General features: G+C 37.8%; 1 protein-coding gene across 5 annotated transcripts in view; it reads left to right on the forward strand.

Annotated features, from left to right (window-relative positions):
* ST6GALNAC3 (ST6 N-acetylgalactosaminide alpha-2,6-sialyltransferase 3) overlaps positions 1-16,630 on the forward strand; it is a 578,537-nt gene that overhangs the window by 235,556 nt on the left and 326,351 nt on the right. For all 5 annotated transcript variants that reach the window (XM_004582112.4, XM_058660871.1, XM_058660874.1 and 2 more), the window contains exon 2: positions 15,663-15,857. In XM_004582112.4, coding sequence (XP_004582169.2) covers positions 15,663-15,857 — 195 coding nt within the window. The remainder of the gene's footprint in view (positions 1-15,662; positions 15,858-16,630) is intronic.

Below are 16,630 nucleotides of genomic sequence, written 5' to 3' on the forward strand. Positions count from 1 at the left end.
GACTGAGCCTGTTCTGTCCTATATAACCAGACAGAAAATATGGAGGTTTGCTCCCAGTCAAGGGTTAAGCAAGGAAATAATCTCTTTTGCTCCAACTTTTTCTCAACAGGTGCAAAATAGCTGCAATCAGGTAGGCTTTGGTAAGTGGCAGCTGCTATCTGCCAGGTTGAAAGATCACAAATTCTCACCTCATTTCTATTTCAATTACATAGACACTGGCTTCAATTTGTGAGTGTCTGAAGGCATGCCTAACTGTGATAAGAAATGGGCCTGCACTGGAGTGAGAGCCATGTGCAGAGTTGGGCTGCTGGCTTTCCTGGTGACACCAGCTCTGGCCAGTCAGGTCCTGGAGCATCATCAAAGAGTCATTGGATTTGAGAACCAACAGAAATTCTGAAATGTATGTGTGGATGAGGAAACCAGGACCTACACATGTAAAACAGTCCTTTGTGGTTACATGGTTATGTACAAATCAAGATATAGCCACTGCCCTTAAAATGCTTCCTGTGCTAAGTGGTAAATTAATTGGTACTACTATTACTTAGATTAATGTGTTGAAGGAATTCTAAGTTGCATCTTGACATTGGGAGACATGGTGCTGGCCTTGATCAGCAATGTCTGAGGAGAGTATATGGACATTGTATGTGAGATATTTGCTATAGTTGTTTGAATGATGAATACATGATTATAATTACGTATTTGCTGAATGGTGGAAAGAATGTTTCAGTCAGAACCAAAGTGCTCTGAAGTTTTCTTGAAGCGACAGGGCACTTTCCACAAAGGAAATGATGTTTGGAGTTGGTCTTGAAGGAGAAGAAGCAGTATTCCTCAGGAGGAAAAAGAAAGAATATATTGTGTGTTCTAAAGGAAATTGATGTCTATTTATTGCTTGCTGTGTGTGAGGAAATAAATGAGGATTTTGACTAACTTATTAGTTTTGATAATGAATATGATTTTGAAGATGAGGAACCAGAGGCAAACAAAATTGATATATCTAACGTTGTGTGGCTGCTAAATAGGAGTGAGACTTTAATTTTGGGTGAATCAAAGTAAGTTTTCTCCTTAATATTTGTTTATTTGAAAGGCAAAGTAACACACACACACACACACACACATACTTCCATCTAATGAGTCACTCTCCTAATTACCATAGCATTTAGGGCTGGGGGAGGTCAATGCCAGGAACCTAAAATTCCTGTCTCCCACATGGGGAATGTGGGTAGAAGGGCCCAACACCTAGACTATTTTCACTGCTTTTTCTGGGTGCATAAGGAGGGAGCTGGAGTGGAAGAGAAGCAAATGTCACTCATATGGCATGTTGTCACTGCAGGTGGTGGCTTAACTCATTGTGGCACAAGGTCATCCCCTTCATGATAAGTTTAGTGGTAGCTACTCAGAGGGATATTGTAGAGAAAAAAGAGTGTATTGGTTGGAGGTGTAGGTCATTGGCTTCAGTTTGGACAGTTGCATTTAAATTGTGTCTGAGATACCCAGTTTGAGATGGCTAGTAATCTGTTGGGAATATGATAATCATGGATTAAAAAGATTGATTTGTTTAAGTCTTTTCATTATATGCCATGCAAAGAATGTGGCTCTTAGCAGGTTTATTAGTTTACTGCCATCGAATTTAGAATTCCTGGAAGGAACTTCAAAATCACGTTTCAGTGGAAAGTCTAGTTTAACAGGTTGTCAAGTTTTTCTCACTTTATAGGTTCCAATGCTAAACTTTCTCCCACCCCCCACATTTCCACCACGCACAAGTCAAATCTGTATAGAAAGTGCCAGGTGATGTTAGGTGAGAGGAAAAGAGAAAAGGAGAATGTGTTTTCCCCTTGTAGAAAAACATATTCTTCCTAATAACCTTTTTTGTAAAACTGCAGAGTTATTATCACTCACATTTATGAGTGAACAGCAGTTAATCCTCCTGTTATTCAGAACTTCTTTCTTTCAGTCATTAATTCTTTACACAAATATTTACTGAGTATCTTTATTTTCAGGACACTGTGCTTGATGCTAAAATATAACGATGTTTCTCAGACTATGTTCATGTCCTCAAGGGATTTTCAAAGATCAGATTAAAGGGAAACATTTGCTTGTCTTTTTGCCGCCTCCCTTCTCCTTTTCTTGTTTTCCCATCTTTCTTCTCCCACCACGTCTCACACCATCCTCATCTATGGACTGAGAGCCTGGGAGGAATAAAAGGAGATTTAAGGAGTAAATATTGTTTCAGTTGAGTTCTATCTGAACTTACAGAGAAGGGTTTGGCCGAAAATTCCAGGAGATACAACAAGGAGCAGCAACAACAAATTCACAGAAAGGAAGTGGCAAATGGGCCTTGTGGAGTGGTGAAAGTCCTTTGTGAAACATGAGCAGAGGAAGGGGAGAGATGGCCAGTGAGATTGAGGTGTGCTACTCTTGCTTCTTACTCTACCAGCATCAAAGAAATTCCTATGCCTTGCTCAAAATGGGGATGCGATATACCCCAGGGTTGTATACACTCAGAGCAATGTACGAGGAGGCTCCAACTGGTGTCAGGATCTCCGTGCTCACTGTAGTCATCTTCATCATGTTGATGACTCTGCTGGAAGCCCTCCATCATGACACAACCACCACCAGATTTTGTTCCTCTATTCCACTTCTGTGTCCTAAAAAATTTGGAAGTAAGAACTGCGTCTAAGAGAAATTCAGCTTTTTAAGAATGAGAAGAGAAGCAAATGTTTGCAGAAGTCAACTAATATCAGCGATGATTAGAAGGTGGCTGATAGTGAAACAAAAGCACCTCATTCAATTACCTAGTTACCTTCACTGACTGGTTAGATAGCACCTCTCTTTTGTTCTCAAAAGAATGCCAGGGGTCCTGGGAGGTCTGAGTGAGAACAATTATGAACTGATTTTAAATCATCCTGGTAAGTCAGGGCCATCTGCCCCCAGTCACTGCTGTTATTATTAGACCAAACCCTGTAGGTTAAATTTTCCTATGCCTGTCCAGCCACATTCAGAAGCTTTGATATCCATGTCATTCATTTAGCTTAATCAGTTCCGTATCCATTTTTGGCATTAAATTGTGCGTATGAAGAGTATTGACTTCTTTCTGTTATCTGTAGGGACAAATGCTAAAGCCATATGATACAGAGGAAGAGACAGAAAGGAGATAGCGTTTAAAAAATTAATAATTTTTTCAGAATGAAACAGACTCACTGAATGTAGCCGTGAATATGTTAATATGATTTGTATAAGTTTAAAAATACAATCAGGTTAAGAAAGCTTGAATATACAGCTCTAAATATAGAATGCACGTAGTGGACTATTAAACCTTATTGAGGTTCTTCATTATAGTTTTAAGATACAGTGTTAGAAAGTTCAGTATGATCTCATATCACATCACCTCACAAATTCAAACTGCAATTTTTGTCTAGGATTAGTTATTTGCACAGAATTCATGACAGTGGTACCCATGAGGACTAAATGAAGTTACTGTGGTCCACATCAGCTTAATTTTCTATGTGAATTAGAATTTTGTTTATTGATAACAAAATTACAGAATCTGCTTAGACACGCTATCAGATTTTGAAATGTCTGAACCAGTTCAGTATAAGTATTTCCACTGGTATGAATAACAATGAATACCTTTTTTAACTCACATACCTGAACACAGGCTGTATAAGTGGGATATTTGAGTTGAATTGAAATTCTGTCTATACTTTTTTAATCTATGACCTTGGCCAAGGGGTGCTGTCTTTCTTTATCTATAAAATGGGGATTCTGTTAAATATATGTAACTGAAACCAGTCACTAAATCTTCTTGTTAATACTGTGATAACTATGCATGCATTTACACTCTCTACATTGGTTTTATTCTTCTACTAAGTGGCCCTACTGGGAGAAGAAAAAATGTTTGGAAGTCATATTGGTTAGTTGTCATGAAAGTAAAATCCATGAGTGATGTCTGCTGAAGTACTCCGTTGTTACCGTTACCTCTCTTTCCTGAAAGCTTTTTCTTGCCTTTGCATCTGTTATTCCACAAGTGAGCTGTGAAAACAAAATCTGATCATATCCATTCAACCTTCAGACTCTTTTGGATTCTACATTGTAAATGTAGAGTCTTTGGTGTTACATGTAAGACCTTCCACCCATGATTACATTCCTTCTTGACTGTCTAAGTGGACTCACTCCGCCCTCTTCAAAGCCTAGTCTCAAAATCCCTTTCTTTCAGCATTCCACACCCTCTTCATCAGCCTCCCTGATTTTGATGTGTGGTTAATTCATATTGATCTGGTTTGACATTCACTGCTGTCCTCATGATGACCTTAAAGATTCTGTCACCAGTTCTGTTGTCTGAGACTTCCTGCCCTTGCTAAGGTCTTACGTGGACGTGATCCATCAGGTCCTTTCACCTTTTATTACCCTCTTTTCTTCACTACTCCCTCCATTCCTCATCTCACCAAATGGCTGACATTTCCCCCAGAAGGCACTTTAGTGTAATAAGCAGTATCCAAGCAGATTGTTGATTCAACAGATAAAACAAAACAAATGGAAGTTTTTTTTTTTTTTTTTTAATATGCTCTGAGATTTGCCAGTTTATCTTTGAGCAAATGGTAAGAAGCTTTATTGTTTCCTGGGAGACCCAGGTTTGGAGTTTGGCCAATGGTACAAGGTAGAATTACATTCATGACACAAAGAATTAGCATTTCATGAGGTTACAAATAAGCAGTGGATAGGGACTGACTCCTTAATATGTGTGGTAATTTTGTACTGATGTAAATAATATAATTGACGTGGCATTTCTTATTCATTATTTCATTATTGGTTAAATAACAACATATAGGAATAAGTAAATGCTATTTTACCTTAGCAACTACTTCAAGTCATTTAATAGTATTATTTAAATAGAAGAATGTACCTTTATTCTCGTGGCTATCATTTATAAGAAATCAAACAATATTGGCAACTGATTGACTAACGATGTTAGTGGTTAAAATCTTATACTGTGGTAGAAAGAATGAAAATGTATACATATTAATACAGTGAACATTTGCTATGTCCGAACATCTACAATTGTGCTCTTTTCCCAAATAATTACATATAAGAAAAGTACATATAGGAAAAATTATTACTCTTTTGGATTTTATTTGAATTAGGCATTTCTGCTATGAAGTCTGATGAGTGATACTCTAAAGAGCAAGCAAGAGAATGTCACATTTTGATGCGTATTTCCGAGGCGTAGAGGGGATTAAATTCTAATTGTCTAAGCTGTTGAAGGCCCCTTCAGACTTACCCAAAAAGAAGAACAAAAAAGGAGAGCACTTTCCCTAAAGCAATTCATGAATCTATTTGGGTTCAGAGATAAGTTGTACAGAACAGTTCAAGGGTTTGTACCTTCTTGGAATACATGGGAAGATTTTTCTAGATGTTATCATTGCATTTCACATAATTTAGCAACTGTTCACCAACTGGCCAATGTGTACTGAGGATCTGCAAATTGGTGGTTGTATCAAGAAGTCTGTTTAATGCTCACTGTATGCCTAGAATTGTGCTTCGCATCTTCCACTAATCCTGGCATTTAATTTTTATACTTCTGTTTATAAAAAATACCTATTTATTGTGTCTACATCTGACTTTTAGAATATGAAAATTTCTTGAAACAAGTCTTTCCTATTATAAACAAAGCGGACTTATTGTGTTCCATAAGCTAACTGGTAGTTATTGAATCTAAAGACTGCTATGACCACTTCAGGAAAGACACCAGTGATTGTTTCCATAAATACACTAGTAGACATTAAATATAGTTGGGAACAGATAGTCTTCCAATTTTTCTGTGTATTGATTGATTCAAAACAAACAAATTTTGAATAATTTTATTTGATAAATTTCTATCTTATTGGAAAGAGATTAAAATTTTTCAAATTCTAAAACAGCCATTTCATGCATTTATCTTGTTATATAATAAATATAAGGCAAATAATTGCATCCATCTTAATGTTTTAGGCCTTTTCTATGATTGTAGTCTTGTTTAACATCAGCTCCTACACGTAGCTCATGTTCCTTTAACAAATAATTAATGCTTAGTGAATAAGCCAGTCCTAGAAAGAAAATTAGTATGTGTTTTGTCTGAGTTTACATACAGATTTCAACTTTGCCATACAATTAATGTGTGGATGATATTGACATATTGATATTTAAGTATTGTTTCCAGCTATGGGAATATTAGCTTTTCTGTTTACTACTTGTTGAAGTCTACTTAGTACAGGGTTAATTTGTAGTTATAAACTGGAAAGTCTGTCATTGTGTAAAAATTTTTAAAAAAGTAAGGGGAAAGAGTAAGAAGGGAAGGAGTGAGGGAAGATAGTGCTGGGACATTATTGTGTCCTTATACTGCACACAGGCAGTATGTAAAGTGTGTTCCCTTCTTATAAGTAAAAGATTAAAGAGTCTAGCACTATAGCCTTGTGGCTGAAGTCATCTCCTTGCATGTACCGGGATCCCATATAGTCGCAGGTCCTAATCCCGGCTGTCCCACTTCCCATCCAGCTTCTTACTTGCGGCCAGGGAAAGCAGTCAAGGATGGCCCAAAGCCTTAGGATCCCATACCCCTGTTGGAGACCTGGAAGAAGCTCCAGGTTCTGGCTTTGGATCGGCTCAGCTACAGCCATAGCGGCTGTTTGGGGAATGAATTAATGGATGGAAGATCTTCCTCTCTGTCTCTCCTCCTCTCTGTATATTTAACTTTGCAATAAAAATAAATAAATCTTTTTTCTTAAGTTGAAAAGAAAGTTTCTGAACAAATTATGCTGCTCCCTCTACATTCACTTTACTAACTTCCCATGATTCTCAGGCCTCAAACTAAGCAGTAGCACCTTGAATAAGCCCTGCTTGGATTGTCCCTCCCAGAGCCTGCACACTAACCCTTTCCCTGAGTCTCCACAGCACCATGTGTATACCTCCATCAAGTGATAGAATAGTTTTTATTTCCTTACCAGCTGCGCTAAACTGTGAAAACAATGGCCTTTTATGGTTTCATGTCTGTTTTCAGCAGTTGGACAAATGTTTACAGAGTATGGACTCAGTGAACAATCATGATTGAAAGGTGTGATTGCATTTTTATATCATGTGTGGCAGCACTTTATTCACTCCATGGCCTCTCAGTTTGCGCCACACACACCCACACACTGCATTCAGTTGCGTTTTAAGGGACTTAAAGCCTTTTAAGGGACTTCTTTCTGGTTTTCTATATCGCCAGTGAAATTCAACGTCACGATCCAGCAGAACTGTCTACTAGAAGATGCACACACATCTTGGGTTCTGCTGTCGTTGCCATCTGGAGCATTGAATATGATTGAAATTCTACCTTTTCTAGTGGAATTTCATGGTGGTGGTGGGTCAGCTTTATGAGGACACTTTCTTGATAAAGAATCACATCTAAGCATTGCAGAAGAAACTGGGCTGAGGCCTGAGTTGTGCAGAGAGACCCCGGTACCCCAACAGAGTTCAATTTCAGTGGAGTCTGCATGCTCACTGCCCATTGCTTGCCTCCCCGTCTGCTGCTGCCCTCATCATTCTGTCTGTGCTTAGTGCTTGCTTTTCTTTGATAGAACATGGGAGGAAAATGTGGAATACCAGGGAACAGGCTGTACAGCTGTGATTGCATTCTGTTTTGAAGTTTCCCTTAAAATGGTTGATATGTTTTCCTCTCAGGTGCGTTTTATATGTGTTACTTTTCACAATCAGTAGATTCAAAATGGCCTCTGTGCCTTTGTCCCCAATCCCCAAGCAATGCAATGTAGTGCAGCAGCTGAGCGAACCAGAGTCCTGCTGGGCTCTGCAACAGACAAAAACACAGATCCCATCTGGGGCTTCTAGAAAGCAAATTGCTGCTGTGCAACACGCTATGATGGCAATGAAAAAGGTTCTTACCTGTTTACTTAATGGGTGACTGACCTTTTTGCTTTTATTTAGCCATCTGTTCTGGTCTGTGTCCCTTTAAACTTGTAAGATCCATCACCTCATTTAGGCTGCTACCTTGACACATTGCAATGTTGTGGACATAATGATTCCACAGAGGAGCAAATTAAAATGGTTTTTCATGATTAGAAGGTTAAACGAGGTAAGGCCTTGGTAGTTAGTGGTAAGAAAAGGGGTTGTGAGGAGGTAGAACACAGGGAATTTTCGGGTGATTGGAAGATTAGCCTGGCAAGATAGTGTGATGGCAATTTTACAAATTACAGGAGCTGAGTAACAATGAAAGTTTCTTTTTTCCCTTTATTATTATTATTTTATGATGTAGTTCCATAGGCTCAGGTATTTCCCTGACCCCATTTGCAAATTCCCTACTCCCACTGCCCCACACACCCACTGATTTTCCCAATATCATTACAATAATATAGTCCTTCATAAATAGTCATAAGTCCATCATTGCATGCATGGACAATGGCAGAGAGTCCAGCATCCTATTGTCAAGGTAAATTAACATTTTCATTGGGAGTCCATCTTTGATCTGGAAGTAGAGATGCATACTGCATTATATGCACACATCTGGATATGATAATTTCCGTTATGAAGTTACTATATATCTCCTTAAATGAAAAGCCACAAAACAAAATCAACAACAGGAAGGAAAATAGAAATTTACTACGCCACTTGTAATTAAATAACGTGCTACTGAATGACTAATGTGTTGCTGAAGAAATGAAAAAGACAATCAAGAACCTTCCTGAAGAAAATGATGCTACTGTACGATCTATGAGTCAGTGAAGAATTTAATCAGAAGAAAATGTTTTGAAGAGATGAAGCTAACAAAAAAAATCAAAATCCATTAGATACAGTTTCCACTGATCTTTGTTGGTGAGATATGTCTTCTCTAAGCAACAAATAGATAGGTTTTATTTTTTTAATCTTGTCTACTAATCTGTGACATTTGATTGATGTTTTTAAGCCTTTTGCACATGGGGTCAATATGAATAGGTGGTAATTTGATCCTGTCATTTTAGCAATGGGCTGCTCATTGTTTGGTTTTGTCCTCTGTTGCTGTTTTACTGGGATCTTCATCACATTTGCCTTTCGTTTTGGTGGGTGCTATTCCTTTTGTCTGTCAAGAGAACATCTTTAAGCATCATTTGTAGGGCAGGTCTTGGAGACGCATATTCTTTGAGCTTTTCTTTACTGTGGAAGAATTTTATTTCATTTAGAAGACAAAGCAAAGCTTTGCTGTGTACATTATTTTGTGCCAACAATTTTATCCTTTTAGAATCTGGAATATGTCACTCCATTCTCTTATGGCCTGTAGAGTTTCCTGTGAGATGTCAGTTGTGAGTCTGCTTGCCATTCCTCTATATGTCAATTGATTGTTTCTCATGCACATGTAAGAATCTTTTCTTTATGTTCAATTGAAGAGAGCTTGATTATCATGTGTTTTGGTGAAGATCGTTTTTGGTCAACCTTGTTAGGAGTTCTGTGCCCCTCCTGGATGTTGTTTCCCAATTCTTTCTGTGTATTCGGGAACTTTTTATTTATTATTTTATTGAATACAGCTTTAAACCTAGCTTCTCTTTCTGTGCCTTTGGAAACACCCATACTTCTTATATTTGGCCTTTAATAGTGTCTCTTAATTCTTGATTACTCTTTTTAGCTTAGCCCAGCTCTGCTTCCAACCTTTTGTTTATTTCTCTATGATGACAAGAAATATTTTCCCAAACAGAGTGTGCAGGACAGACACAGCCAATACTGCCACAAGAGGAAAATGGAGTATCATTTTGTATAGGAAGGCAAAGGCTGTGGGACAGGAGTGTACATGTATGAAGCTGGGATTAAATTCATTTCTGGCTCAATGCATTGCACCAATGTGGGAAGCTACAGGTTCCACCCAAGTAGTTCTGGATAACCCCAAGACCTACCGACCAGTAGATCCAGAACTTCCTGAGTGGCACATCAGGCATCATTTCCTACAGTGTGGCAAAGACTATGAGACAGCAGGGACAACAGTGAACTGCGCAGAGGCTGAACTGGGAGCAAACTCACCTCCAGCTCAGCACTAGTCGCACATTGAAAATAATACCTATCTTGGCATCCTATGTGTCAAAATAGGTCTGGGTGACCCTCAAAACTGATAGCCAGCAATTTTGGCAAGAACAGCATTACCAACAACCTAGTTATGAAACACACCTTGTGTCTCCGTAATCCTGGGAATTGCTTGAACCTGGTGTGTGAGAAAAGTTGTATAATGGTGCAGCCACAGCACAGACAGGATTATATGAGGTGTAGAGTTGTGAGCCAGGAGATGGGGCTTTGAAAACCATGGTGGAAGCATAAAACAATAATCCAGACCCGAAACTCAATGCGGAGAGTGGCTTAAGTGACCACAAATAACTGGGTACCAAACACATTAAGTAAAGTCAAACTGTACACCTTTGGGTGACACAATCTAGAAACCTGCCCCGATGAGAAGAATCTGCTAGCAAGAAGAGAGAGAGGTGCATTGAATATTATTGAAGGCTCCCCTGTAAAGGAACAAAAGACTTTACCAACCTCAGAGTTAACTGAGGAATACATCAAGGAAATGGAGGACACATAGTTTAGAAAACTCATTATAAATCTTATTAATGAGAAGCATATACAGTAATTCAAGGAATTCAAGGAATATATCAAACAGGAAATAACACAGACACAATATCAAGCTGAATTAATGAAAATGAAGGATGCAATAGAGCACATTAAAAATTCAGTGGAAAATCTCAATAATAGAATGCAAGAGGCAGAAGAAAGAATCTCAAAACTGAAAGTTTCTTATGGGTACTCAGACCTATTAGGCCAGTTATCCTGCACAGGTGCAGGCTGTGACCCTGGACCAGGGAACAGTTCTCTTCTTTGGTAGATCCTATAAAGAGAAACATGAAGCTGAATCCACCAGGAAGTTGTAAACTGAAAACAGAGCAACTACAAATATCGTTATTACCAGAGAGCTACTTAGTGTCAGAGATCAAGCTCAATTTGATGAAAGATTATTTCATTGTGTCTTTACCCTGCGCTTCATGACAGCATTGAACTTGAGGTCTGCCCTCAGCTCTGCGATTTTCCATGGCCTTAACCTTCCTCCTCATGACTCCATGATGGTTTTACCAGGATTCCAGGACGTAGAAAACAATGCTCTTTTCTCCTAACTGTCATAAAACCTTCCTGTTCTGACTGCTCTGGCTTTCCTGATGTGATTAGCACTGCTGCAGCATCTAGGCCCCATGTCTCATCCTCTCTGATTTTCTGTCTACCATTTGTGGCCCATCAGTTGCTCAGTTCTGTTTTTTTTTTTTTTTTTTTTTTTTTTTTTTCTTTCCATGTAAGTCAAGTTGTTCATTTCTTTTTCACCCTTTTTACTCCCTCTGCCTCTGCTCTAGTTTCCATCCCTCATTACCTCTGTCATAGTCAATTGGAATCATCTCCTAATTGCTGCCTAGCTTTTCTCATTGCTTTTACCAAAACATAGATATTCTATGTAATCTGTGATTGTAACCTTTGTCTAGTATGTCTACTAAGAGAACAAAAACCAATTCTTGAAAGTATTTTCTGGTTGCCAAAAAATACAATTTTTTAAACATTTATTTATTTTTATTGGAAAGGCAGTCATACAGAAAAATCTTCTGTCCACTAGTTCATTCCACAAGCCTATTGGAAGTTTCTTCCAGGTCTCCCATGTGGGTGCAGGGTCCCAAGGCTTTGGGCCATCCTTGACTGTTTTCCCAAGCCATAAGCAGGGAGCTGAATGGGAAGTGAAGTAGCTGGGTCATGAACTGGTGCCTGTGTAGGATCCCTGTACATGCAAGGCGATGATTTTAGCTACTGAGCCATTGTGATAGTCCCACTAAAGATACAATTTAAAGTCCATTAGTGACAGACTTTACTGCTATTGATTTTGTCTATCCTGAAGAGTTCTTTGTTGTTTCTCCAGCAACTTCCTCCATGTGCTTTCCAAAGTAAAACATAATCCTGTTTGTTTCGTGTTTAGGCTCCTGGGTTCTACAGTTCTGTTCATACTACCAGCCTTCCATCAGGGCTCACATATTTTCTAACTCCACTTTTCTGTTTTTTGCAAAACTTACTTTCAAAACGTTTTCCAAAATTCCACACCTTCTTTATCGGTTTCTGGGATTCTCATGTGTTGTAAATTCTCTCATATTTGTATTTCACCTTCAATCTCCTAGCACACAGCACATTATCTGGGACAGTGAAGCATAAAATGATCATACAAGTTTCTAATATTTTTTCTTCTTTGTGCTTCATTAAGATCAGTTGCTTTCTGTTTGTGAATAATCTCATTAAAACTACTTTTACTTTCAGTATAATTTTTAATTTATGAGGTAAAAGTTGTGAAGTAGTGGGGCTGGTGCTGTGGTGTATCACACTGATCCTCCAAGTGTGGTGCCAGCGTCCTATGTGAGCACTGATTTGAGTTGTTTATTTCATAACATTGTGTGAAGTAGTACAAAGAGATCCCATATAGTCCGTAGCCATCTTCTGCATTTTTTTTAATCCAAGCTCTATCTTTCTTAATCCTCTCAACACTCTCCTCTAGTAATCAATTTTTCATATTCACAGTGATATTTCAAGAACAGCATTATTCCCCCCAAATTTTCTCTCTCATAATCATCTTGGCTAGCATTGTTTGTGTGTGTATGTGTGGTTCCACATGAACTGAAGAATAGTTCTTTTCTAATTCTGTAAAGAATATTATTAATAGTTTTGATAGGGATTATCTTTAATCTATTGATTGCCTAAGACAGGATACTTTAATGATGATTCTTCCAATTCATGAATAAAGAACATATTTACTTATTGTGCACTTGATTATTTCTTTCATTGTGTTTTTAAATAATTCTCATCATAGAGATGTTTTCCTTCATTGTTAAATTTATTCCTAAATATGTGATTTTTAATGTATTGTAAATGTTTATTTCTTGAGTTTTTATTCATCAGTATTTTTATTGACATGTAAAATTGCTACTGCTTTTTTATATGTTAATTTTGTAACCTGCAACTTTACTGAATTAGCTTATGAATTCTAATAGTTTTTGGTGTGGTGTTGATGTTTTCTGTAGATGAGATAATGTCACCCTGAAATATAAATGTTATGATTTTGTTTTTTCCAATTTAGCTGCCTATTCTTTCTGTTCCTTAATTGTGCTTGTTAATGCTCCCAGTAATGTAATGAATAAGAGCAGTGAAGATGGATATCTTTGTCTTATTCAAGATCCAAGGGAAAAGTTTTGGCTTGTTCCTAATAAGTGTTACATGGACTATGAGCTTATGTATACCCTTTATAATTTTGTGTATGTTTCTTTATAGCTAATTCGTTAACAATTTTTATTATGAATGAATATTGAAGCTTATCAGATGCTTTCCCTGTGTCTGTTCAGGTGGTCATTTAGTTTATATTCTTTATCCTGTATCTGTGTGTGATTTGTCATACTTTTTTTATTTTGTGAATATTGTACCACCCTTGCTTCTTAGGATAAATCCCAATTGATTGTGGTGCATGATCATTCTGATGCAGTGTTGGATTGATTTGCTAATATTTTGTTGAGAATTATTACATCTATGTGCATCAAGGGTTTTGGTCTGCGCTATTCTTCCTGTGTTTGGTTTTGAAAGCTGAGTGATGCTGGCTCAAAAATTTAACTTAGTAGAGTTCTATTCTTCTCAATATTTTGGAATAGTTTGAAGAATGTTGGAATTAGCTCATTCATTAACATGAATTAAATTCACGTTAAAGGCATGATTACATGGAGAGAGAAGGGAGAGTGAGAAAGAGATTTCCCATTCATTGTTTTACTCCACAAGTGACCACATTGGCCAAGGGTAGGCTGGATTGAAAGTAGGAGTCAAAAAATTCGTTTAGATTTCTTACAAGGGAAGCAGGGCACCGGGTACTTGGGCCATCTGTTTCTCCCAGTCTGTTAACTGAGCTGAATCTTAAGTGGAGGAGACAGAAAATGACCGATGTCCATTGGGATTCTGGCATCACAGGCCTTACATTAATCTGCTATACCATGATGCTATTCCCAAAATGTATTCCTTTCTAAATGTTTTATACTGTTCAGGTATAAGGCCTCATATCTTGGGCTTTTCTTTGAGTTAGACTTTTAATTACTGCTATAAACTCATTACTGATTATGGTTTTGTTTCTTGGCAGTTTATGTGATTCATGAATTTATCCGTTTCCTACAGATTTTCCAGTTTGTTACTGTACAATTTCTCCTGATTCTTAATATTTCTGTGGTATCAATTATGATGTATCATTTTTCATCTCTAAGTGTATTTAAGTTTTCTCTTTTTTTTCTTTTTTAGTCTGGCTAAAATTTGTCCTTTTTTATATTTTCAAAAGCAATATTTTGTTTTGTTGATATTTTGTATATTTTTGGTACTTGCTCTATTCCTTCTACCTAAAACTTGTTCCCATACCTCACAATCAATGAAGTCTCCTGTGTATTTTAAAAGTATGTTTATGATCATTTACTTAAAAGATAGTATAAGAGATCAAAAGAGAGATACAGAGATAGAGATAGGCTTTAAGTAAAGATCTTCTATCCATTATTTCACTTCCCAAATGTCAGCACCAACCAAGTTTGGGCCATGTCAAAGTTAAGAGCCTGGAACCCCATCCAAGTATTGCATTTGGTGGCAGGGATGATCATCACCACTTGGATGATCATCCATTTCTTTCCAGATAACATTTAGCAGGAAGCTGGATCACAAGTAGAGTAGCCAGGAATGGAACTGACTCTCTAATATGGGATCCAGGTATCCCCAGCAGCAACTTAGCCTACTGTAACACAATACTTGCAACAAGACTCATGCATTTTGTCTAGTTTCTGCTCAAATATATTTATGCTTTCTCTCTTAAAAATCTGGAATAATTGCCCCTGCTTTTTTTTCCTTTACAGGTCATTTAGGGGAATGTCATTATGTTTCTAGGCTTGAAATTGTCACTCTGATTTAGCGGATTTTTGGAATCAACTTTTGCACATTTTGTAGCACAGACTTTCCAACCCCTATATAGTGCCATGTACAGAAATACAAGAATGAATGATAATGGCACTATATTGACAAGAATGGGGAGAATCCATTCATTCATTCATTTAATTCATATGTGTATTGAGTGCCCACAGTATGATTAAGGTACTATATTAAGGACCCGGAGTACAGAGATAGGCATAATTACATGGGAGGCATAATTACATGGAAAAATAAACATGTGAATAATAACAATAGGTGTCCTTATATAGTAAAGTACTGGGTGACAAGAATTCCTGACTCTGTTAGGGTCAGTAGGTTGGGGGTACACACATGGCCGAGAGATGGGGGTTGAGCAACTAAAGCTTTCCGTGGTTGGGATTGTCTAGTGTGAGCTTTGAGATCTGAATAAGAGTTTGCGGGAAAGCCAGTGAGGCAAGGAATAGTAGAATTTTAAAGCAAAAACTCCAAAAAAGTCATCTCCCATGCTCTCAGGGGCCCAGCACATGAAGCTAGCCTGGTCACCACATGATTATTTTTTTGTCCTCAAACAGAATCCTTTGATTCTTAGAAAATAAAAATAAAAAGAAAAATGAATAAAGGGATCCCTGTGACTGCTTCTTGTTGAGAAATCATTTCTTTTCTTTTTTTTTTTTTATGTTTTGTAGAGAAAGTCTGTGATTGCAGTGAGCTTCATAGCAGCCTTTCTCTTCCTGCTGATTGTGCGTCTTGTAAATGAAGTGAATTTCCCCTTGCTACTAAACTGCTTTGGACAACCTGGTGCAAAATGGATACCGTTCTCCTACACGTACAGGCGGCCCCTTCGAACTCATTATGGATATGTAAATGTGAGGACACAAGAGGTAAGAACCTAAAAGATTAACCATGGTTCAGAGGCTCTTCCAAGTAATGGCTTTTCCTTAGGAGCAAAGTGGCTTTCAGGCCACTGAATTTACTCCCTGTCCCAGAGGGCTTCTTTAGGTTCTTGACAGCATCCTCTTTTTTCTCCTTTTTAGACACTTACTGACAGGTGTCTGAAATGCACTGCCCCATCTACACTAAGTCTTCTGGTGAACTGGCTTCTTACGGTGTCAGGGAAGCAATTACCTGTTTTCCTGGTGGTTTGTGACATACCATTTATATCCTTCCATACAGAGACTCTGATCAGCAGTAACCAGCTGGAGAACTGGCCGGCTTTATTTCCTGTGGGTCAACTGGTTGGGGACAGACAGCTCTTTATAGAACTTCAGAAAAGCATTTGTACTCTTTAAAACTCTGTAATCCTTAGACCTGCAGCTAGAAAAGGCCAAGCTGATTTTAAAATTTGCAGTGGCTGCAGAGATAATGGGATTTAAAGAGTTTCCAAATTTAGAGGGGTTAAAATAATTTAAATCCTATAATCTTTGAACCTTTAAATCTTTGTAGCTAGTTGGTAGTATATGGAAGCAAATGGAGGTGTATTGATAATTTGAAAGTGCACACTGTGCTAGCTAGCACTTTAGACAGCAAGTATTTGTCCTATAAAATAATAATTAAAAAATGAACCCCAGAACATGTGGGAAATGTACAGAATGGGTTAATAAAATTGTTTTAACTGTTCATTCCTGTGCAGTGGGATGAATATGCGGTTAATGTT

This window comes from Ochotona princeps, chromosome 2, assembly GCF_030435755.1.
Source record: "Ochotona princeps isolate mOchPri1 chromosome 2, mOchPri1.hap1, whole genome shotgun sequence".
Taxonomy (NCBI): Eukaryota; Metazoa; Chordata; class Mammalia; order Lagomorpha; family Ochotonidae; genus Ochotona; species Ochotona princeps.